The sequence below is a fragment of the Streptopelia decaocto genome (assembly GCF_964273445.1).
Source record: "Streptopelia decaocto genome assembly, chromosome: 19".
NCBI classification, from domain to species: domain Eukaryota; kingdom Metazoa; phylum Chordata; class Aves; order Columbiformes; family Columbidae; genus Streptopelia; species Streptopelia decaocto.
In genome coordinates, this window is record NC_138674.1 from 4,282,588 (window position 1) to 4,305,091 (window position 22,504).

At 45.1% G+C, this 22,504-nt stretch overlaps 1 protein-coding gene across 4 annotated transcripts; it reads left to right on the forward strand.

The window, feature by feature from the left end:
• Positions 1–1,801: 1,801 nt before the first annotated feature.
• On the forward strand, positions 1,802–20,996 carry NUCKS1 (nuclear casein kinase and cyclin dependent kinase substrate 1). 4 transcript variants are annotated; one of them, XR_014185728.1, is made up of 9 exons: positions 1,802–2,169; positions 8,791–8,840; positions 11,619–11,724; positions 12,756–12,811; positions 13,132–13,284; positions 13,416–13,568; positions 14,434–14,583; positions 15,782–19,327; positions 20,098–20,996. XR_014185728.1 is itself a non-coding variant. In XM_082069400.1 (8 exons), exons 1-8 carry the CDS (start codon positions 2,153–2,155, stop codon positions 15,979–15,981), a joined length of 885 nt encoding a protein of 294 aa, XP_081925526.1. In that variant the 5' UTR covers positions 1,802–2,152; the 3' UTR covers positions 15,982–20,996. The 4 variants fall into 4 exon arrangements, 2 of the variants coding, with proteins under 2 accessions (XP_081925526.1, XP_081925527.1); XR_014185729.1 differs by having other exon boundaries at positions 15,782–18,560; XM_082069400.1 differs by having other exon boundaries at positions 15,782–20,996.
• Positions 20,997–22,504: the final 1,508 nt, after the last annotated feature.

Genomic DNA, 22,504 nt, shown 5'->3' on the forward strand with positions numbered 1-22,504 from the left:
AAAGATGTTTTTAATAAAACAGAAGAATGAGGCTCTCTAGAATTCAAGTGCAAAGCACAAGTGACCTGCTATTGCACAAGCTGCCATTTTCATGGACTGAGGAATATGTTTTATTTTTCCATGTCAGTTTCTAAACAAAATGGACAATTATGGGTTTCTAGGGAATTTGAAGAACCCTAAAACTTCCTTAGGCTCCACAGAAGTTGTGTGTGTTCTTCACATCTGCTGCCCAGTGCAGGGGAAGGAGGTGGCGGTGATAAAAAATATTGATCATCAAGTCTACACCTGGTGAAATTTCCTGCATTTCTTCCTAAGAAAAGTCCTTCACACCAAACCTGGGGCTGATCCGTAGAACAAAAGAAGCAATGTGCTATAAAAATATGACAGTAGGTTCATTATGAGGAAAGGCTGAGGGAGCTGGGGCTCTTGAGCCTGGAGGAGACTGAGGGGTGACTCATTCCTGGGGATCAATATGGAAAGGGTGAGTGTCAGGAGGATGGAGCCAGGCTCTTCTCGGTGACAGCCAGTGATAGGACAAGCGGTAATGGGTACAAACTGGAACACAAAAGGTTCCACTTAAATTTGAGAAGAAACTTCTTCATGGTGAGGTGGCAGAGCCTGGCCCAGGCTGCCCAGGGGGGTTGTGGAGTCTCCTTCTGTGCAGACATTCCAACCCGCCTGGACACCTTCCTGTGTAACCTCATCTGGGTGTTCCTGCTCCATGGGGGGATTGCACTGGATGAGCTTTCCAGGGCCCTTCAACCCCTGACATTCTGGGATTCTGTGTGATTATAAATCGTGTCGTGCAACGTCATGTGGCATGGGGGCTCACCAGAGCACAGGGGGTGTTGGGAGCAGTAAATGCCATGGAATTCCACGCCGTCCGTGGTGCCAGGGGCTCGCTGTGAAGCCCTCGGGGTGTTTCTGTGACAGACACCGGCTTGTCGTGATGCTCCAGCGCTTTGTCCCTCTCCCTCCCCCCACAGACCCCTCTGAAGTCTGGCCCTGAATGGCGACACTTGCATGACAAAGGCCGCTGGGATCACTCTCTCGGGCCCTAACCTCCCTTCCTAAGCCGCGATAAGGCCGGCGCCCCTCGAGGGCACGGCCTGTCCCAGCACAGCCCACGGGGGATCTGAGGGGAGCGGCCGGGCCGCAGGGCCCCCTCGGCCTCACCCTTGAAGCTGCCTGGGGCCGGACCCTGAAGCCCACGGGGCTGCGCGGAACCGCGCGGGGCGCAGCGTGGAGCCGGCGGGGCGGGCAGCGGCGGGAGGCGGCGGCGGGGCCGGGGGGTGGCGGGGCCGGGGGTGCGGGCCGGGCCCGGGGCTGCGGGGCCTTCGACGGCCCGGGGGCGGCTGTGAGGCGGCGCGCGCCGCTTCCCCGCGTTTTCCCTCCAAAACCACGCCAGGCCCTTTGAGGCGAATCTGCGGATCGGGCCTCGAGAAGCCTACCGGCCCCCGTGCGCCCCGAGGAAAATACGGGCGGGGTAGCGGCGGTGGCGACATAAGCCTGGGGAAGCGGGACGGAGAGCCTCAGCGCGGGGAAGTGGCGTGGGGCAGTCGGGAGCCGGTGGCGAATCTGCCGGCAGCGGGGCAGCGCGGCCCGCTCTGCCGCTCACAGCAGCTTGAGCGTGTGGGGCGTCCTCGCCCCCCTCCCCTCCCCGCGGGGAGAGTGGGCGGGGTCTGCCCGCCGTGATGGTTCGAACTAGCCAATGGCGTGCGGCGATCCGCCCGCCGCTGCCAATGAACGCGGGAGGAGGTGGTACCAGCGAGGTAGGCTGCACCGCCCCTCGCTCGCATCCTCTCGGCGGTGCGAACGCGACCATTTTGCGGGGGGGATTGGCGAGCGGAGGCAACCGCGGCGGCGGCGGAGCGGGGACCGGGAGCGGTGACCGGGGGCGGGGGGGCCGCGCGGCCCACGCAGAGGAGCGGGCGTCTCCCGCGGCGGGGCGCGGGCCGGCGGCGGAGGCGCCTGAGGGGGAAAGAGGCGGCTCCGGAGGTGCGGCCTGAGGCGCTGGGCCCAGCGCTCCCGCTCGCTCCGGGGAGGGGACGGGCGACGCCGAGCCCGCACCAGGCGGCCGTTTTTTTTCCCCCCCTCCTTCCCCTCAGCGCTGGGCGACGTTCCCCGGGCCGGGCCCGAACCGCCGGGGAAAATGTCCAGGCCTGTCAGGTGAGTCCTTGGCGGAGCGCGGAGGCCCCGCTCCCGCCTCTCCTCCCACCCGCGGCGCCAGCGCTGCCTCGTTCCCTCCCTCCTTCCTCCCCTCCTCCCGGCCCGGCCCCCGGCGGTGCAGGCCCTCCCGCCCGCCCCGCAGCCAGGCCTCGCCGCAGGCCGTGCCCGGAGCAGGGGCAGCCCCAGGCGGGGCGGGCCGGGCCGCGGAGGGGCGGGCCGGGCGGTGCGGGCTCCCGCGGGGGCTCCCGCGGGGCGGCTGCGTGGCCGTGGGGAGCGGAGCGTGCGCGGCGGGGAGGCCGCAGCGTGGGCCGCGTTCTCCTCTATTTCTCATTTTATTTTCCTTACAACTTTTAATAGATATATATTTTTAATTTTTGATTTGGTGGTGTCGGGCGGTGGGTATCGCAGGGGGGCGGCCGCGCGTTCCCGCTGAGCGGGGGCCCCGGGGAGCGGCTGCGTGCGGCGGCCCCGCGTTTTGTAACGGGAAAAGTGGATCTTGGCGATCCGCCGTGACCCGCTGGGCGCGGAGCTGGCGGTGCCGTCCAGCCCGCGCCTCTGTCGCAGCCCCTTCCAGGAGAGGGGGGGACACGGTGGGGGCAGAACAGCCCGCGTGGGCTGGGGGAGGGGACCCGCCCGCGATCCGTGTGCCCAGCTAGGGTCTGGTGGAGAGGGGCTGTACAGGCGAGTTAAACCACGTTTAGGGGAGGAGTTCGGAGGAGCCGCCCCTTCTGGTGGGAACAGCGCTGAACACACGCCCTTTTCCTCTCGCTGCCTGCGCTCCCAGTGTCGGTTTCCTACTGGTGTTTCCCCCTTTTTCCTCCCCACAAAACAGGGTTGATTTAATGTCGCGGGGAGCAGGAAACTGGGGGCTGTTGAGCTAAACGGGCTGTGCTTTCCCCACAGGAGGTAGGTCGTGGTGTTTGTGTCTTACACAGTGTTGGATCTGGAGCGTGGAGTTGCAGGGAAATCTTAACCATGTTGTTGAACCATGATAACTTTGCAAATCTATGGGACAGAGAACTTGCCATGTATCTGAAAGTTTGAGGGGGAGGAGTGTAGTTTTATTTTTCTCTACAAAGTACTAAGAGTATTAACTTGTAATTTAAATTGTCTTTATAGAAAAGGTAAGAGGCTTCATAAGATATTTTTCAAATGCTCTCAATTTTTTTTTATTCTCAAGATACTTTAAGTAACTGGTTGTATTTCAAATAAGCCTGATCTGGAGTGTGGATTCTGGGTATTTTTGTTCTTTTGGAATAATAAATAGGAAATTAATTGTGGCTGTAAAACATATATACATGTATGGATGATAGCCTTTCTATTTAAGTAAAATCTCTAATACGTGAGAGTTTAAAAAAAAAACAATGGAAACTAGAACTACTTTGCTAAGTAGGGGAGTTTGGCACAGTGATTAGTGAAGTAATTGGTTTTTGACCAGTAGCGTATTCCTGCGTGCAAAGGGAAGGGCAAATAAAGCCCCTGAGTTCCAGTCTTAGGGAATCGTCCCGGGTTTAAACGGTGGATTGACAGGTCTGGGTATCCTCTGGTCAGAAGCATCAGGCTTTGGCGTTTTGTAAGTTTTGTTGGCCTCGATGGATTCATGGTCTGATCTTGAGTGACAGTGACTGTTCTGAAATACAGCGGGGATGTGACTTTGCTGCTCAGGGTGACACTTCAGAGTACGTTCTGCTGGCGATTTACTTGCCAGCACTGGACTCTTGCTGCAGGTAAGGAAAGCGTCTCTTGAAAAGTACAGCTTTGAAGGTTTCTGGTATTAAGCATTAGCAACCATTTCTAAAATAACGTTTAAAAGAAAAATCTGTAAAAGGCGGCAGTGTTGTGAAAGATCTGACTAGTGCCCTCCGTTGATAGGCGCTGGTCTGCGGGACGATTAAGTGCCAAAGTCCAGCAGGCTGTTAGCAGCAGAAAACCTTTTGGCACGTGTCAGGAAGAGATCTGCTGTCCAGCTGTATTTAGTGTTCCTTTCAGGGGAAAAAGTGCAAATATACATTATATTGCTCTACCAGGTAGTGACTGGAGAACTCTCCTCATAGATTTAAATCAAACACTTTTAAAATTGTGTAAGGTTTGTTGTGTTGTGGTTTTTTTCTTCTGTTGTTCTATGGGTTTCTTTTTCTGGATAGCTTATCGTTGGTAATACGCAAGTCTGAACGTTTCTCATGAGAATAAGATTTAGTGTTGGAAAAGTTTTCCTCTATTCAGTGGTCTTTGAATTAGTTTCTGTCTGCTAGTTTCTAGTGAATAAACACCTAAAGCAAGGAACTTAATAAAATCCAGCATCTTTCCTCAGTTTCTGTTTCACTTGTTGGTAGCAGACTGAGCCTGCTTGTTGAATTAGTTTCTTAAAGTTGTTGAGAAGTAGTAATAATTTAATGATGGTGTTAGAAAATGGCAAAAAAATAAAAAGTAAAGGAACCTACAGTTGTTAAACCTGTGTCTTATGGCAAGCTTTTCTGAAGTGCTGCAAAGAGCATTTGGAGCTGGTGGCTACGCTATTATATCCTTATGTGTTCTGGAATACAAATGAAAGAAAACATTTTGAGCCACTGTTTTTTATAGAAAACATCCATGAATGTGTTTTAAGTGAGAATTTTGACTTTTAAATTTGATGGAGCTTGCTTCTGCTTTTCCTCACTGATGGCTTTCACTTGCTGGTGCTCTTCTCCTGCAAAGTGAACCTGTGTGAGCAAGTACAGAAATCACAGGGTTTTTTTTCTTTGTCATTTTAAGATTAAAGCCAGTTCTGAATTGATCTATTTCAGGCTTTACATACTGAATTTTTCTTTATTAGTAAGTCTTGAATCCCAGTCTCACATTGGTGCTACAGTGGGTGGTCCTTTGAAATTTTACTTGCAGGAAAAAATATATTTATTAAATATAACTTGTCTTGTTGCCAGTGTTGTACCCGACAATGTAAAGTGTAAATATTGTGATTCTGGAAAGCTTCTCTGGGTAGGAGGGGAGCAACATTTCCTTGGGGACTGGCATTTAACTTGAGTACTAATGTGTGGTTCTGTCCAGAATAAGCTAGAGATGCTTTCCAGATAAAGAAAAAGATATGATCCTTGTTCTGAAAACTTTAAAGAGAAGCAGAGAGCAAGGTACAATAAAAATCAAAATACGAGGAACAACACAGGTTGTAGAATTGATTTGTGTGTGCTTTGGGGTTTGGTTGGTTGGTTTGTGGTTTTGGTTTATTTATTTTTTTTTTTCCCCCTGCTCTGCATCACAACGTTTCTATATCGCATTTTAAAATCTTCTCAATTGCAGTTAGGTTTAAATGGAGAATGGGCACAAGGCTGCTTAAACTGCCTCTGCATAAACTATTGAATTGTTTTATGGAGTTTCAAGTCATGTGTATCCCTAAAAATTCTGCAGATACCATGAGCAGTGCCTAGTCTTACAGACGTTTGGAGTTACACCAAGGCCAGACCCAAACAATGACCCATGTAATTGGGAACCTCTGGTTGGTGAGTCTTGTCTGAGTACAGTTGTGCCAATTTTTCAGTAGACTAACGCCATAGTGACCTGTTTTAGGTACATAACTGTCATTAGGCTTCATTGTTTCAAGTCTTGGTGCATAATTATAAGTGAATGTTCATTCAGGGCCTAAATCTAGCATTGCGTATTTGTTTTGCACAACAATACCTATAATATATCCTCTCTATGTATAAAGAGGCACCAAAGGGCTGCTTTTAATGGCAATATTTATTGCTGATATATTGGCCTCCAAGGAGGAATCCATTCCCAAGGGGACTGAGAACCAGAAAGTGAAACGGACCCTCCGCCTGTGCCAGAGCTGCACCGAGCAGCCGCAGTGAAGAATGGGCCAGAACTTTTGTCACAGTTGCTTAGTTTGAGGGTTATATTGCTTAAACCACACCTCAGTAACCATTTAATCTGTCATTCCTTTTACTTGTCATGTTGTATAAGAGGATAGGTCGTTCCTTCTACTGGTAATCGCCTGACCTAAACGTTCCTCTTCAGCGCACTGTGAGATCAGTTACTAGCTTTTTGAAAACTCATTCCAGCATTGCTTTTCTGTAGTACTTTTTTTTTTTTTTTTTTTTTAACTCGGTCTTATCTGTGGATTTTAATGCCTGTGGAAATATCTGGGGATATAAGCATTCCCTTTCAACAAAAACACCTTCTAACTGATGTCAGTTTGTATCCTGACTTGTTGACTTACAAAGACTGAGGGTTTAGGGTCCTCCCTAGCTGAAGATGGGGTGTTACTATACAGTCCTTACTCAGTTGTAGAGGCATTTAGTGAGCCTTTTAAATGGTAATACTGTTTTTCATCGTTTCAGTTTGGTAGGCATCAAGTACGGGAGTATTAGTTTGTATTAAATTACTTGGGTATTACTTTGCAAAGTGAGTGCTTCTGATGTAACGTGTTGGTGAATTACTAGATGAGTTACTCTTTGTTCCAGAAATATTGGACTGACAGCTGTTACTAAAAACTACTTCTATCAGGACCTCTCTCAATACCTTTCCTCCCCCAGTTCCTTCTCACGTGCACTTTAAATGTTAAGCTGAATTACTAAGTAAGTTATCTTAAAATTCCGGTGCATATTTTAAACAATATGCATCCCAGATGTTTACTAGGCTGTCTTTTTATGCTCCGTCTAAAGAAACTTAACAAATAGCTTGTTTTTATGTCTGGTTGCTTGCCTTAACATCTTCCAGTTTTTGCTAGTGGCAAAGAGATACTGTTTGACAAAACCAGCAGTATTTTTTTCTGGCTCATAATTCCAGTGAGCTTATCTGCTTTGTTTTTATCACCTTGGTGTAATAAAAGATGCAATCTCTCTCTGCAAACTTGTAGTTATTAAGCATTGCACATCAGCACTGTTGACAACTCCAAAGGAAAACATACGTTGATCTAATTGGGATGAACGATGAATAGAGCGCGAGGAGAATGGCAGATGCAGGAGCAGTTTGTTTGATGTTTCTGCCCTCGTGATCTGCTTTGGTTCTGTTGGGAACACTTGCAAGTTTCTTTAATACCTACACTGCTGTTACTGAAGATATTTCCTTCTTTCCTCCACCCTTCCCTTTGCCCTGCAAAATAACATAAAGGAAGCCAAACAGCCTTCTCTCCTGTGCTGTGCCATGATGATTTTGGTTTTTTTTGATACAAATGTCAGTACTCCTGCTCACCAGGTAACGAGAGCCCAAATTGTTGTGTTTTATTGTAAAGAAGTTGCATTCCTGCATTTGTATTTAAGCGTATTTGGACAGTGAGTGAGCAGGCCGTGCTCCGTAGCACATTGTACTTGGTTCCGCTCATGCGTACTCTGAAGTTTGCATGGGATTCAACCTGTAGAAATCTAATGTCTGCTCTCGACTTCCTTTTGTTTCCTTGGTGTTTTTTTTTTGTTCATTTGTTTGGTTGATGGGCTGGATGGGTTTTTTTGGAGTTTTTCAAGAGGCTGCTGCTGTAAGCTACAAATAGAAGTACAGGAGGGTGATTTATAATTGATTTCAAATGGCTCAACAGCCAGAGTGCAACAGTGACTTTTGGGGTACATTTCAACTAAACAATCTTATCAGCAATGCATGATATTAATCAAGAAGTGCTGTTGGGTTAGGAGAACTGAATGTGAAACACAGCAGTGCAGGATTTGGAAGGACTTTGTGGTTCCTGCATGGGATGGGACTTGTGTTGGCTTCTCAAGTCTGTGGTGCTGGGTCAGTCACTTCCTCTGGCGCTTGCCTGATTTTTGTAGCTGTAAAAGTGAGTTGATGGGACAATTACTGCAAAATGAGGTTTATCGTTGGCTTGAGATTGTAAAGGTGCTGATGAGGATGGGTCCGTGCCCAAAAAAATCAATTGGGTGAAATGCAAATCTTCTTCCCTTGGTGTGACTATACGTCATGTTAGAGCATCAAAGGAACTAATTGAGAAAGCTCCTGATGAAAAATCTTAAGATATTTTAGAAACAGGGAACCATGGGAAAGGAAAAATATCCAGGAGAAGATGTGAGAGCAAGCATGATGACATGGAGCCAGGAGAAGCAGGAATTTAAAAAAAGAGCAGTTAGGAAATGTTTATCTGATTCATGAGAATACTTGTGTACTTGTTTTATACCTGGAATCCTTGCCTTAAATATCACAGCTTTGAGACAGGTCATTAGGGGAGTCTCTGGCTTAAAGTTCAGGCTGATGTGTTCTTTAAATGTGTCTTTAATTTCAAGGTACAGATAACGCTTTAAAATAGTGCTGTCACCAGTCTAGTTGTAATGATGATAGATGGGGAGTTGTAATGAAAGAACCACGCAGGGTAGGTTAAGATGGCTCTTCCTCACTGCGCTCATGAGCCGTAAGAGAGCTCTGTTTATCAAAAAGCACTTTCATATTCTGATAACATAATGAAGTCTATTACTGTAGCTCTTTAGGAAAATGCTAGAGTGTAGTGTGTGTTTATTGCTGACTTCAGAGGTATAGGTGGCTTATTTATGAGTGTCTTCCGTGGATGTTTTGGGGCTACAGATCCTGCCCTGCAAGTGAGGATATGGAATTTCTTGTTACTTGAAGAAAGCTTTTGTATCTCTGAGGCTGAGTTGCTAATATTTTCCCCCCCCTCCTTTTTAACAGGAACAGGAAGGTGGTCGATTACTCCCAGTTTCAGGAATCGGATGATGCTGGTAAATAACTTTTTTCTTAACAACGTAATATTCTTGGGCTAGAGCAGTTCATTTATTGCTCTGCATGTTAATTGTTTTGCTTCTAGTCATATCTTTAAGTTAAATTCTAAGGAGTTTCTGCTCTTCATAGTCTCAGAACTGTTAATAAGTATTTGAAAATATAATGATTCTCATATGTTTTGCATTAAACAAACAATGGTGATAGAAATCCTATTATTTACCACTTGTATTGTTTTAGGGCCTTGAGGCTGTTGGCAGCAACTGTCTTCTTCCTTGGTCTATGTTATGTACTGTGGCAGAATATCCCTGATGCTACTTTTTTCTACAGTAAAATATGTTTTCCATTTGTTTGAGTGCAGTCTTCTTAATCCCATAATGTTGGGTATTTTTGTGAATTGCATCTAAAAAAAAAAAACCGAACCTCTTTGTGTGTTCCGTGTGAATTAACAAAATATTTCTGGAAGCCATATGGAAAATGGTTTGTGTTCTTAGAAAACAGACATACTGCTACTGTTTGCTAAGTGGGGTTGCATTGATAATTAATGGAAACAAATATGCATAGTTTTTAATTGCAGTACTGTTACTACGATTGTATAAGATATTGTGTAATAGTTGTAAAAAGTTACACTGTAATCTGCTATATATTGACATACTTCTTCCCATCATAAGTCAATACAATAGTATCACCCTTGCCAGCCTGCCCCTTAACTTTCACCCATAGACTCTCAACTCGCTCCTCATCCATGCCTGGACAATACTCAATACATTGTAGTTGCTCTCTCACATAAAGAGCAACTCCACCACCACGCCTGGCTGGCCTGTCTTTCCTGAAAAGGACACAGCCATCCATGACCACATTCCAGCCATGTGTGCTGTCCCACCATGTCTCTGGAATTGCCACCAGGTCATAATCTCCTGCCCTAACACAGGTTTCTAACTCCTGCTTATTCCCCGTGCTGCACACATTGGTGCGCAGGCATTTCAGAGAGCGAGCTGAGCACACCCATTTCACCCCAGGGGTGTGGGAGGCCTCCCAGCCTTCATGAACTCTAGAGTGATGCCCTACTGATGCAAGCCCAGCTACCACCCCATCTCCTTTTGAGTCTAGTTTAAAGCTCTCCAAATGAGTCCTGCTAATTCCTGTCCCAGCATCCTTTTGCCCCTGTGAGATGAACCTTTCCCACGTATCACTTTTTGGACTCGTGTCTTGTAAAACCATCTGTTACTGAAGAACCCTAAGCCCTCCTGCAGCACTAGTCCTGTAGCCAGTTGTTTACAGACTGAATTTTTCTATTCCCTCCCATATCATCACCCAAAACTGGAAGGAGGGAAGAGAAAATCACTCGAGCCCCAGACTCTTTTACCATCCGTCCCAAGGCCTTGAAATCTTTTTTCATTCCCGTCAGACTGCGGGATGCAGCTTCCTCCCCATCTGTCTGGAAGATCAGCAGTGGGTAGTAGTCTGTTGCGTGCACCAGGTTGGGAAGCGTCCTGGTGATGTCCCTGATCTGGGCCCCAGGTAGACTGTACACTTCCCTACGATGAGGGTCAACTCTGCAGATTGGGCCCTCCGTCCCTCTCAGAAGGGAATTGCCTACTATAATTACCCTTCTTTCTTTCTTATCTGAGGCGGTCTTGAGGCATGGGGTCAACTGCCTCTTTCTATGTGACCTCGTAGGTGGGCCTTGCACCACATCCTCACCTACCTCCTCTTCAAGATCCAGGGCCACAAACCTATTACGGAGGGGCACCTGGGGAAGCAAAGCAGGTAGGGAGGGGGGTTACCCACAGCCCCAAACTGGAACTAGCTTCCAACCCTCATCATCTTTTCTGTCTCCCACCTCTGCCCGACAGTGACAGGGCAGGGGTTGTCTCAGGTCTTCTCCCTCTGCCTGACAGGGCGAGGGGTTCATCACCTTCTGGGGGTATCCCCCTGGAGCCTCTCTGAGTGGCATGCCAGGGAGTTACTCCACCAGTCGATTTCCTTTTCACATTCCCTGATGGTCCTCAGCATCTCAATCTCCTCCTTAACCTTTGCAACCTTGTAGAGCAGATCTTGCACCTGCTCACACCTCACACAGGTGGGATGCTGCCATCGTCATCTGGCAGCAGCAGGCTCTGGCATTCCCTGCAGCCAGAAACCTGAACAGCCACAGTTCAGAGCAGACAGTCTGAGTTGCTACAGTCTTCTTCAGACAAGCTCTCTTTCTGGTCGAGACCATGGTTGGCAACAGTAGGAGACATGGCAATAGGTGACAACCTCTACACCCTGGTGCACGAGTTACCATACCCGCTGCTGCAGCTAAAAAGCTTCTCTGTACCTCGAAGATTTCGCCTAATCGGGACCTGCCAAGCTGCTCCGATCAGCTGATCTCAGGAACTGAGTGAATAAGTAAATAAGGTGTTTGTTAGAAGCATGTAGGATATGTATGGATGTTAACTTCTAATAGGTTTACATAATAAGTCTGTTTCTGACTATCTGTAAAATTAAGATACTGTGTCCTCCTCTGAGGCTTTCTATATGTTTCCTAATACTCCTGTGCCAGACTTGATTGTGTGCGGCATTTTTCTTGTGGTGTTGGCAGAAGAAAAGATAAATCGCTAGTTTGACAGGACTTTGCTTCTATAAAGTTTTGTTTGAAGCTTTGTGATCTTTTTCTTTTTTGAAGGGCTTCTTTTTGATGTGCATGAAATGGTCAGTTTAAGTTATAGCTGAGGAAGTCAGTTTGCTGGGAACTAGGAGTTTGATTCAAAACCATTTTGTACTGTCCCGTCCAGATGAAGATTATGGAAGAGATTCAGGTCCCCCATCCAAGAAAATCCGCTCATCTCCCCGGGAGGCTAAAAATAAGAGGCGATCTGGGAAGAATTCTCAGGAGGACAGGTAAAAGAAGCACTTCATCTGTTACGAACATGTCTCCAAAGCTTGTCCTGTGTGTGGGGAGCAGTATCTTCTAAGAGGAACGATTGTAAGTGGAATTCAAGGTGTGCAGTGTAAGGTAGAGAGCTCTGGGTCACAAAGCTTGCATAACCAGCTCAGACATTGAGGGGGTTCTTTCTTATTTGAGGAGACAGAGAAATCATGTGTAAAGTACTTGTCACTAGTACTTAGTTATTAAAATAGCTTTCCAGAGCTAGACAGTTGGAATGGGAGGGAATATGATCAGAGTTACAAAAATTGGCAACTAATGCAATTATCCAGGTAGGTTAGTGGCGAGATGCGTTTCATCCGTGGGTTTTCTCATATGCTCAGAGCATTCCTGTGGTTAAAGATGGAATGGGAGGTACAGTGGCAGGTAGGAGCAGGGGCCCTTTCTTAGTGTTGTGGTTCTTTGTTTCCCAGTTCCTGTTTTGTCTAATTCAGAAACAAAGTAACTTGTTTTGACAACCAAATTGTGTGAAATGCCCTATTGAATAGGGGAAGTCTGTCCTGTAGAGTCTTCCTTTTTACAAGAAGTATGGTCAGCACATGGTTGCCCCAATACCTGTTAAGTCAATTGACTAATGACATAAAGATAAGTGATGACTAAAATCTATTCAGAATGAAACTTTATTCCAGTTGTAGGCTCAGCCCATGCATTAACTAATAAATATTCGAAATTCTAATTGTAAAATGGAAGACATCAGGTTTATTGGTAGGTTTCAGAATGAAGTGCGTGATTCATATCAGCCTTATTATTTCCTGGCTGGTTTACTTGACTCAGTGTAAGTTTGTGTGTGATTCAGAGTTTGAACATTATCTTTCTGACCATGATAATTACGTATACAGCTGAGTAATCCTGAAGTATAATGTGCTCACGTCCAGAAAAAGTGCATATTCCCAGCTTAGAGTTCAGTTTGCTTTATGAACATTTATCTTTTCCATATAGCAGAGACTGAAATCACCGTTAAACCGTGTCTTTCTCTCCTTTTCAGTGAGGATTCAGAAGAAAAAGATGTGAAGACTAAGAAAGATGATTCACACTCAGCAGGTAACTACATAGTGTGTCTTCAAAGTAAAGACCAGTTTGTAAGAGTTGCAGGAGTAGGATTTGACATAGGAAAGAAGTTGTTCTGACTACAGAAGCACGCACTTTTCTGCTACACTTATCTCAAGGTGGATGTTGCCTCTACTGCTCTTACTTCCTGCCCTGATTTGGGACAGCAAATGTATTCTTTTTGTGTATAATATGATGCTGCTATAAAGTTGGTCTTCACAGCTAGATAAATGAATGTTAAGCTCTTCCTTGTAGTTCTCATCGATATTTCAGAATGATACAAGAAACTTCACATTCTTACCTTTTCCTTGCAGATGAAGATTTTGGCAGTGAAGATGATGACTTAGGAGCAGATGATGGCAAAGCTGACAGTGACTATGAGAGCTCTCAAAAAAGCAAAAAAGGCAAAAAGGCCAAACCAGACAAGAATAAGAGAGCAGCCTCCAAATCCAGGAAAAGGCCTGCAGGTAAAAAAATAAAGTGTGCTGATTAACTTTCTCGTGAATGGCTTGACCTTTGTCTTGCCTGCGTGTGACCTCAGGACACTTAGGTGGGCTGTATTTGTGTCTTCATTATAACTTGGTGACTTTTGCTGCAGAGGACAGTGAGGACGAGAAAGAAGACCACAAAAATGTGCGTCAGCAACGGCAGGCAGCGTCCAAAGCAGCTTCGAAACAACGAGAGATGCTTATGGATGATGTGGGTAGTGAGGAGGAAGAACAAGAGGATGATGAGGCACAGTTCCAGGAGAGTGAGTAAATGGGATTGTAAAAAGTTGGGTAAATTATTTAATGCTGCGTATCTGTCCAACAGACCCAGCTTACATTTTTCACATCTAGAATTTTTATTTGAAGTTCGCAGCAAAGATGTGTGGCTTTGTAAGTAGCCCTAGAGGATTCTTGTAAAGTTCTTAATGCTTTTTGCTGTCTCTTACTATCCCATTGGTTTTGAGGCACTGATTCTGCTGTCAGGTGATGTAAAAGTACTTTATCCTTTGTTGACCAAAGTTTGTTTCATAAGAAGAGATGGGTGATACTATTGTGGGCATTTATTATAGACCACCAGATCAGGGTGAGGAAGTTGCTGAGGCCTCTACAGACAGCTGAGAGCAGCCTTACAATCACAGGCCCTGGTTGTGATGGGGGATTTGAACTTCCCTGATGTTTGCTGGAAGGACGACTCAGCCGACCAACCACACAGTCCCGGAGGTTCCTCCAGTGCCTTGACGAGAACTTTGTGATGCAAAAGGTGGAGGAGCCGACTAGGAGAGGTGCACTGCTGGACCTCATCCTCACTGACAAGGGTCTGGTTGAAGCAGTAAAGGTTGAGGGCTGCCTTGGTTGCAGCGACCACGAGATGGTGGAGTTCAGGATCTCATGTGGCAGGAGCAGGACAGCAAGCAGAATTGCAACCCTGGATTTCAGCAGGGCAAACTTTGGCCTTTTCAGGCAATTGCTGGGGGAAATCCCATAGGCAAGGCTGCTTGAAGGTAAAGGGGCCCAAGATAGTTGGTTAGTGTTCAGGGACTGTTTCTACTGGGCACAAGATCAGAGCATCCCGACACATAGGAAGTCAAGGAAGGCAGCCAGGAGACTTAAATTGCTTTGTGTTTTCAGCAGATTCAGGAAGCGATGAAGACTTCCTCATGGAAGATGACGATGATAGTGACTATGGCAGTTCAAAAAAGAAAAATAAAAAGGTCTCCAAGAAATCCAAGCCAGAGAGGAAAGAAAAGAAAATGCCGAAGCCCAGGCTAAAGGCTACAGGTGAGTCTATGCAAATGAAGTTATGCAGTTTGTTTTACAGGCTGGTATTTTCTTTTTCTGCTGTAGAAGACTCGGTGGAAATCTCAGGAGTTAGTAGATATCCACATAGCCTAATTCATGAAACTTGCCATGATTTCAAGCAGTGCTATGGAATAATAAGGTCATTTTAATTCTTAATTAAGAGATGGAGTTGGTATCTGTCTCATCGGCAAAAAGTGCATAGATTGCAAAACCTGCCCTATTGAGATGCTGTGGTCTGACTTTCTGTGTTGTGGTCAAATAATGTAATTTGGGGCTTTGATTTGAGCTCGTGGACTCTGTGCTGTTTCCAGGGTAGAGGAATGCGGAGAAACAAGAACAAAAGGAAAATTTGCTGCGTTTCTGCAGGAAATCTAAAATCGTAATAGCAACATATGTGCTGGTTTGACAAGAGGGTGGCTATGTTAGTTTATGATATCATATCCAGCAATTATTTAGGACTTGCAATTACATATATTTAAAATCTTAATAACTAACTTTCAGTTCAACTGAACTAATACAGAGTGCAAAACCCACCATTTGTGTGGTATAGATAGTTGGTTAGTGTTAAGGGTCTGTTTCTACCGGGCACAAGATCAGAGCATCCCGACACGTAGGAAGTCAAGGATGGGAGCCAGGAGACCTGCGTGGTTAAACAGGGAACTGTTAGGCGTGCTCAAGTGGAAGAGGAGAGCTTGGAGGAGACTGAGGGCTGACCTCATTAATGTTTACAGATATCTAAAGGGTGAGTGTCAGGAGGATGGAGCCAGGCTCTTCTCGGTGACAGCCAGTGATAGGACAAGGGGTAATGGGTACAAACTGGAACACAAAAGGTTCCACTTAAATTTGAGAAGAAACTTCTTCGTGGTGAGGTGGCAGAGCCTGGCCCAGCTGCCCAGGGGGGTTGTGGAGTCTCCTTCTCTGCAGACATTCCAACCCGCCTGGACACCTTCCTGTGTAACCTCATCTGGGTGTTCCTGCTCCATGGGGGGATTGCACTGGATGAGCTTTCCAGGTCCCTTCCAACCCCTGACATTCTGGGATTCTGCGTGGTTCTGTGATAGTCAAAGCCAAATGAAACGTGCTACTGAAATGCCATGTAAATCCTGTTTGTTTAAAGCCAAATGACTTTTTATGTCTTTGCTGATCACAACTTTAAAAAGCTTTTTCTTCCTTTCAGTGACCCCCAGTCCAGTGAAAGGCAAAGGGAAGGCAGGGCGCCCCACAGCTTCCAAGCCAACAAAAGAAAAGACCCCGTCCCCCAAAGAAGAGGATGAAGAGCCTGAAAGTCCTCCAGAAAAGAAAAAATCAGCCAGCCCTCCACCAGAGAAATCAGGGGATGAGGGATCTGAAGATGAAGCACCCTCTGGTGAAGATTAAATGGCAGTTGAGGAAATCTTTGTTTAAAAAAAAAAAGAAAAAAAAAAAGAAAAAAAGAAAAAAAAAAAGGAAAAGTAAACATACTTAGGGGTAGAACACGGTTTTGGCTGTGGCTTGACTCATGGGCTTTGAATGCTGTCTTTACTTTCAGCTGTTTAATACAGTGTATCCTTTTTTTAATAAGAGGAAACCCTTATACAGTAATATTTTGAAGTCAATGTTCTCTGTTGGCCATTCCGTTCTCCCTCCCCCATCAAATCTGAAAGCCATTCAAGACAAATTAACAGACCATTAAAGATATATTTTTTTCAAGGGATAATGCAGTTGCGAAGCAATAAGGTTTAAGACTGATATGTGGAAACCATACTTACAAATCATTAATTAGCATAGATTTCTCAGTGTTGGTAAGAGTTCTGCATTTGAATAGGTTGCGAGCTCGTTTGTCTTTGGATAGAATGCTGTTCTGCTTTAGGCACGTCGCAGTTCATTCTATACAGATTCAGATACACAACCTACAAGCTTCTCCCATCCATTAACTTTATTTCTTCCAAAGTTGGCTATAGATGGGCAGAATAGGGAGCAGAAATCAAAAACAATTTTTCAAACAGTGGTTTCCATTTGATATTGTGGACAATGCCTTTGAAACTTTCCCAAGGAAAAAAAAAAAGAATGAACGGGTTAGTATAAAATGTAATTCTTCAGCTTTTGGGGTGAGGGATGTCCTTTTATAAATGTGAAGCAAAGGATTCCTGTAATGCTCTGGTCAGTCTCGGATCCCATGAGTCACGCTTAAGTGTTTCTCTTCTCTCCCTCGGTCTGTGCTCAGAAAGGCTCCGTGGCCTCTCGGCCTCCGCAGTCCCAGCGCTGGGGAACGTCACCCCGAGACCGCTTCCGTTAATCATCCTCCCATCTCACACGGCGGGGGTTCTGCTCCCGCATGCACGGCTCTGCCTCTCATTTTTGGGCCAGGGTTCTGCTCCCGCATCCACGGCTCTGCCTCTGATTTTTGGGCCATCATTCTACTCCCTGAGCCCGAGAAGTGCTGAGTGGGGACCAGCGGTAAAGGGTGACGCTGGGAGGAGGCGCAGTTTGGAAGCGGCGTAGCAGGGCTGTCGTTTTAGAATAGAAAAGCAGGATATCCCTGAAATGCAAGACACCAGAGATATGCGTGGTGGCATTTTAATGTGTTTTTATCAAAGCAGCCATATCCCTTTTTTTTTTTTTTAAACTTTAATTAAAGATACACAAGCCTTGCTTTTCAAACCCTAATACAGAGGTTGCTGCCATATTTCTTGGTGGAAATATTGAAAACTGGACTTTCCATTTTTTTTTCTTTTCTCCTTAAACCCTTTGTGCTTTCTGTATGTTGCTCACGGTTGTTTTATAGCTTGCAAACTTTGCATTTTTTTTTTTTGATCACAGAACTACACATTTTGTAACCAGCCTCTCGAAGGTAACATAAGGCAGCTAATTAGGTGGTGCACATGCTACCAGATCTCTAATCCTGTTTGGATTTCAAGAGCTTTAGATATGATACACTAATATGACCAGGAAGGACACTTGGCTGAGTGACACAGGGAGCTTGAGGATGTTGAGCACAGTGTGGAGCCTAAAATGTGGAACAGAATATTCATATAACAGCCGAGTGATTGTCTTGTGTGATTCATAGCCATGGATTTTATTGAGGCTGGTAAAGTACCTTGGCTTATAAAAATTCAAGTTCTCTAACATTCTTTACTCTAATGAAACTACTGTTGCCGTTACAATAAAGATGATCGGTGTTTCCATTGTAAATCTTTTTATTTTTAAAGTGGTTTAATTTTGCAGAACAGCTTAAGGCTGGAGTGAAGTTCTCAGAGTTGTTGAGAAAGAAGCAAATGTCGTCCCCTCTCCTCTCCCACAGCTCTTCCCACCTTCCCCCTGTGGGAGAGCAGAGTCTCTTGCATCCCTTCCAGAGCTTCTTGGGTAACATCGCAAAAGAAACAGCCACGTTCTAACAAACTAAAGTTAAGGCTGTGAAAAATCTATTCCTGTTGTTCTCAGTGCAGCTTTTGGGCTGGATTATTTCATGCTTGGCAATTTTGGCCCTTGATCTTACAAACCGGTTCTGCTTTCTCACATGTTCATCTCTCGTGGCTGTGACAGGCTGCGTAATGCTTATCTGGGAGTTTGTCACAACCCAAACACTATGTACATCCTCTGCTACTTCTGGGATTTTGTAACTTTTTCTATATTTTACTGTTTTGCTGATTTGTGCAAACACTAAGCCCTAACGGTCTCTTGGTGACTCTTAGAAATGGCACAGTTTACATTTTTACAGATAGAAGAAAATAGTGAAGCTTAATACATTTTTTTTTTTTAGTACATATTTTTCAGTAATATCAGGCTTAACATCTTAAAACGTCTTTTTAAATTAATTTGTATTAAGCATTCTGATTTCTTGAAGGAAAGCTGTAAAAATGCCTTTCTTTGGGAGCATGAATAGTTCTTCATGGAGCAGAAAGTTTCAGTCGCAGAAGAAGGCTTTGAAAAGATTGTCTCCTGTTACACAGCTGTAGCTTTGGATCCTTTTCAGAGAGGTAAATTGATTTATTCCCAAGTTCAGTTCATCTAGTGCTCTGGTCTTACCCTTAATGTTAGTTCATAAGCAACTTCAGTTATATATCCTGTTTCAGAATGCACACCGCCACGTTCCTTTTCGCAGTTATATGCCAGTAGTTAATTGAACTGACCGCAAGGCTTGAGCGGTTAAAAATCTGCAATTTCAGTTGGAATTCCACCCTAAAGATGATTTACTTCAGTTTCTGTTTGATCAGCGTGAGAAAGCCAAACACGTCGAGCTAACCGGGTTTCAGAATGGACTGTGGGTGAGAGCAAGACTTAGCAAGGAGCTTTTAATTTAGTTTTAACTTCATCCGAGCAGCAGAGCGCGGGGAGAGGAGCAGCACAGCCCAGGGGACCGTGCTGGGGACACTTGGGAGCCCATGGGCTCCGTCCCCAGGTGCTGAACCACCAGGGCAGTGGCAAAAGATGCACTTGAATTCCTTTTTTTCTTTTTATTTTTCTTTTTTTTTCTTTTAACCCTTCCTCTGGTGATGGTCACAAAGGTACAATAGTCACTGAGGCACCCAGGTTAAGGAGGGAGGGAAGTAAAACTGTATCATGCTGGAAGCTTTTTGAGCTGTAGAAACTGGTGCTTTGCTTTATGTAATTTGTTTGTGAAGTGTTTATTTTTATAACAGATCATATTGTTGAACACATGGTTCTTAAAAACTACAAACTGATCCATGAGTTGAATAGCTGAGAAGTGGATGTTCATCTGTTGGGGGAGGAAGGATATGGAAATGTAAGCAGATGGATGTTTAAAGGGACACTGTCACAAAATAGTTGCTGGCGTATAGGATTTGTTAGTTTGGGGTGGGGGGGGGGTCACATCTATATGTGGAAATTATATATTCTATATGTATATGATCAAACGGAAAACTTTCCCGGAGCTTTGAATATTTTTCCTACGGTTTGGGGAGGTTTAAATACAAGTTCTGCTCATGAAACTAGGAAGCAAAACTAATTATCCTGTTCTTACTGTCCAAGGTGAGCTCGGAAAGGTGACAGTGTCCTTTCGAGAACTCCCCAAACCGCGTGTATCCTCCTTTTAGACTTCACTAGGTGACTGGCATTTGAATGTCTTTCCATTGACCTCTTTCTATTCAAAACAAACCACGATATTTCCAAGTCTAGCGGAGTTCTCGCCACGTGCTGACTCTGGTTTCAACCACTAGTGGAAGGACTCTCTAGACTCTGTGCCCCCCTCCCCGCGGTGAATCCCGCGGGTCCATCGGCCGGAGCATGCTCAGTGTGACTGCAAAACACACCGTTGTGCATATGCTTTGTATATTGGGGCAAGGGTTTTTTATATATATATTTTGGGAGGGGGAGTGGGTGGGAATGGAGAAATAACTCAATCAGCTTAAGCCAGAATAATGTGTGTAAAAGCCCCTGAAGTATTTTGTGTGTGAGTGCGCGGGTGTGAGTGCGCGCATGGGAGTGTCTGACATCTGATTCCCTTTGTGTTCTGAAGATTTGTGAGTTATATTTCTTTTTTTTTTTTTTCTGCAGAAGCAATTGTTAACAAACAAAAAACAAATTGTAAATAAGAGCTACATAATTTTTGTTTAACCGTGAACATCGTGTCACAGCAAACCCTGAATAATCGCTTTGAAGGTAGAGGAGGAGACTCCAGGTAGGGCCTTGGGGCCTTTGGCTATCAGCAAGGCATCGTTATATGGTATGCAACGAATCTTTGTCTTGAATATTTGCAATCCCCTGTTGAGCTTTTCTACAAATCAGGCTTTTTGCAGTTCCCCTTCCCATCCCTTTAGTTATTTTTAATTTTTATTTGGTTTGAATCTCAAGAGCAGACAGAAAAAGGAGCGGCTGCACCCGGTGTGGTCAGGGGGTGCGTGCAGACCGGACCCCGTACAGTTGGCGACTCTTGCAATACCAAGGTCTGCCACATGGTACTAGGAGTTAAGTCTGAATGTAACATTAACGTTTTATTTAAAATAAAAAACAACACTTTTTTTTTAAGGGGTTGAAGTGAACATGACTGTTGACCATGTTCGTGAATTTATAGATGCAACATTCATTGGTAGAATTGTGTGATGGTCTTTTGTGCTACTTAATTTTACATATTCCAGTCTCTGTATGTACCTGCAAAGAAAGAAAAAATAACAAAACCCTGCTTTGCTTTTATGGAAGGGTTCCCAGGACTGCATACCTGCTCCTGAGCTCTGTTTTAAGTATGTGTATCCTTCGCTTGTATTTTGTATTAAAAGAAAACACAAGGAAAAAGAACCCTTTATTGTTCAGCATGTTGGAATTGTGTCCCCTCTTTTATTTTTCTCCTTTTTGGAATATATTAAGCAACTCATTCTTCTGTATCTTTTATTTTCTTTTGTAAACTTTTTGGTTTTGTTTAAAAATGGCTTTATAAAAGGGCTTTTATAACCCATAAACGTGAGTTGTGTAGTTTTTTGCTGTTTCAAGGTATTACTCTTTCTGCGGTCGCTTTTTGTTTTGTGGATGTGAGATGTGAAAACGTGTTCGTCTTGGATGCTGATGGATTCATTTTTTTGCAGAGTTCGGCCTTTGCCTGACGAGGGTAAATCAGGTTTTGGCCAGAACAGTTTGGCAAGTGTGACCTTCCTGTTACTACCAGTGCGTTGGAGGGAAAAACTAAAGAATTAAGTCATATTGCCTATAGAGATCACAGTCATCGGTTTCATAGGCGCTTCTCTGAGGTTTTTCGAGGTTTTAAGGTTCAAAATCAATTATAAAAACTGACGATGAGGAAGGACAAAGCCTTTTACACATCCCACTCCCCTCCCAGAGCTTTCCCTCAGCAATTCTGGTTCACCGTGTCCCAGCAATGCCAGTAAACATGCAGCCTCTTCTTTGTGGGTATCGTATCAAAGAGAACAACCCCGTTCCTCAGGACCGCACTAAACCCTCGTGAACTGGTTGTCATTTCGAATGCAGGTGAGTTGTCGCAGGTACAGGTCGTTTCCTCAACATGTTGCAAGTTTGTGCTTGTAAGAAATCGATTGTAGCAGATTTCGCCCAATCTCCTGCAGAATCTCAGTTGCAGTGTTGTACAACAGCGACCACACCGCCGTTTTATGAGTGTTCACTCATTTTTTGGGTCCTTGCTGTCCCCTGGTCCCTGTCGCTTCGTTGGGCCAGCAGGGGGCGGCTGTCAGCGTCGTAAATCCCACAATAATATTCTCATTACGTTGGGGTTTTGCTTGTGCGTACGCCTGTGTTTTAAAACCTGCAGTTGTGCTTCACCTGAAAATGTTTGTTTCTAACAGGGTTTAGGACGAAGCCGCTTCTGGGATCTGAAGGGCCTTGGTGTGGCAAAACACACACATGACTTTATTGAGCGAGTAATTTTAGGACCTCTCGGGCTTGTCCCCGTTCAGCAGCACCTCAACTGGGCTCGGTACAACTGGACAGGAGACCAAGTTGCCGTTGCCCCCAGTTCCAGCATAAGATGGTTAATGGATTTGTTTGCAGAGGTTGTTCTGGGTTCTCTCTGAAATCCCATCTCTGTTGCCCAACACAAAATCTCGTGCCCTTATCCACAGCCCTAAACTGCAGATTCAGTTTATTTTATCCCATAGTGTGGTTAAAATCAGATGATTGTAAGACAGGTGTGTTTGCTGCTGGACAGTGATGCTCCAGGCTTCTGGAACAGGGTGGTTTAATAATGCACTTATGACATTACTCCCTTTTCTTTTTAAATGTACCAGGTAATTAATGGCGATTGCTGCCTCTCTGCTGTGGTATCCACAGTTCTACGCTGCAGCCTTGACCTGGATTCTTTATCTGCAGCAGCTGCAGAGTTACTTTCAGGTAACTTCAGTTTTAGGATTAATTAATACCACTTATTTACTCGAAGAGTTGGTGCAACTAGGATCTGTGAACTCTTTTTCAAGGCCTACTTGAAAAAAGAAAACCAAAC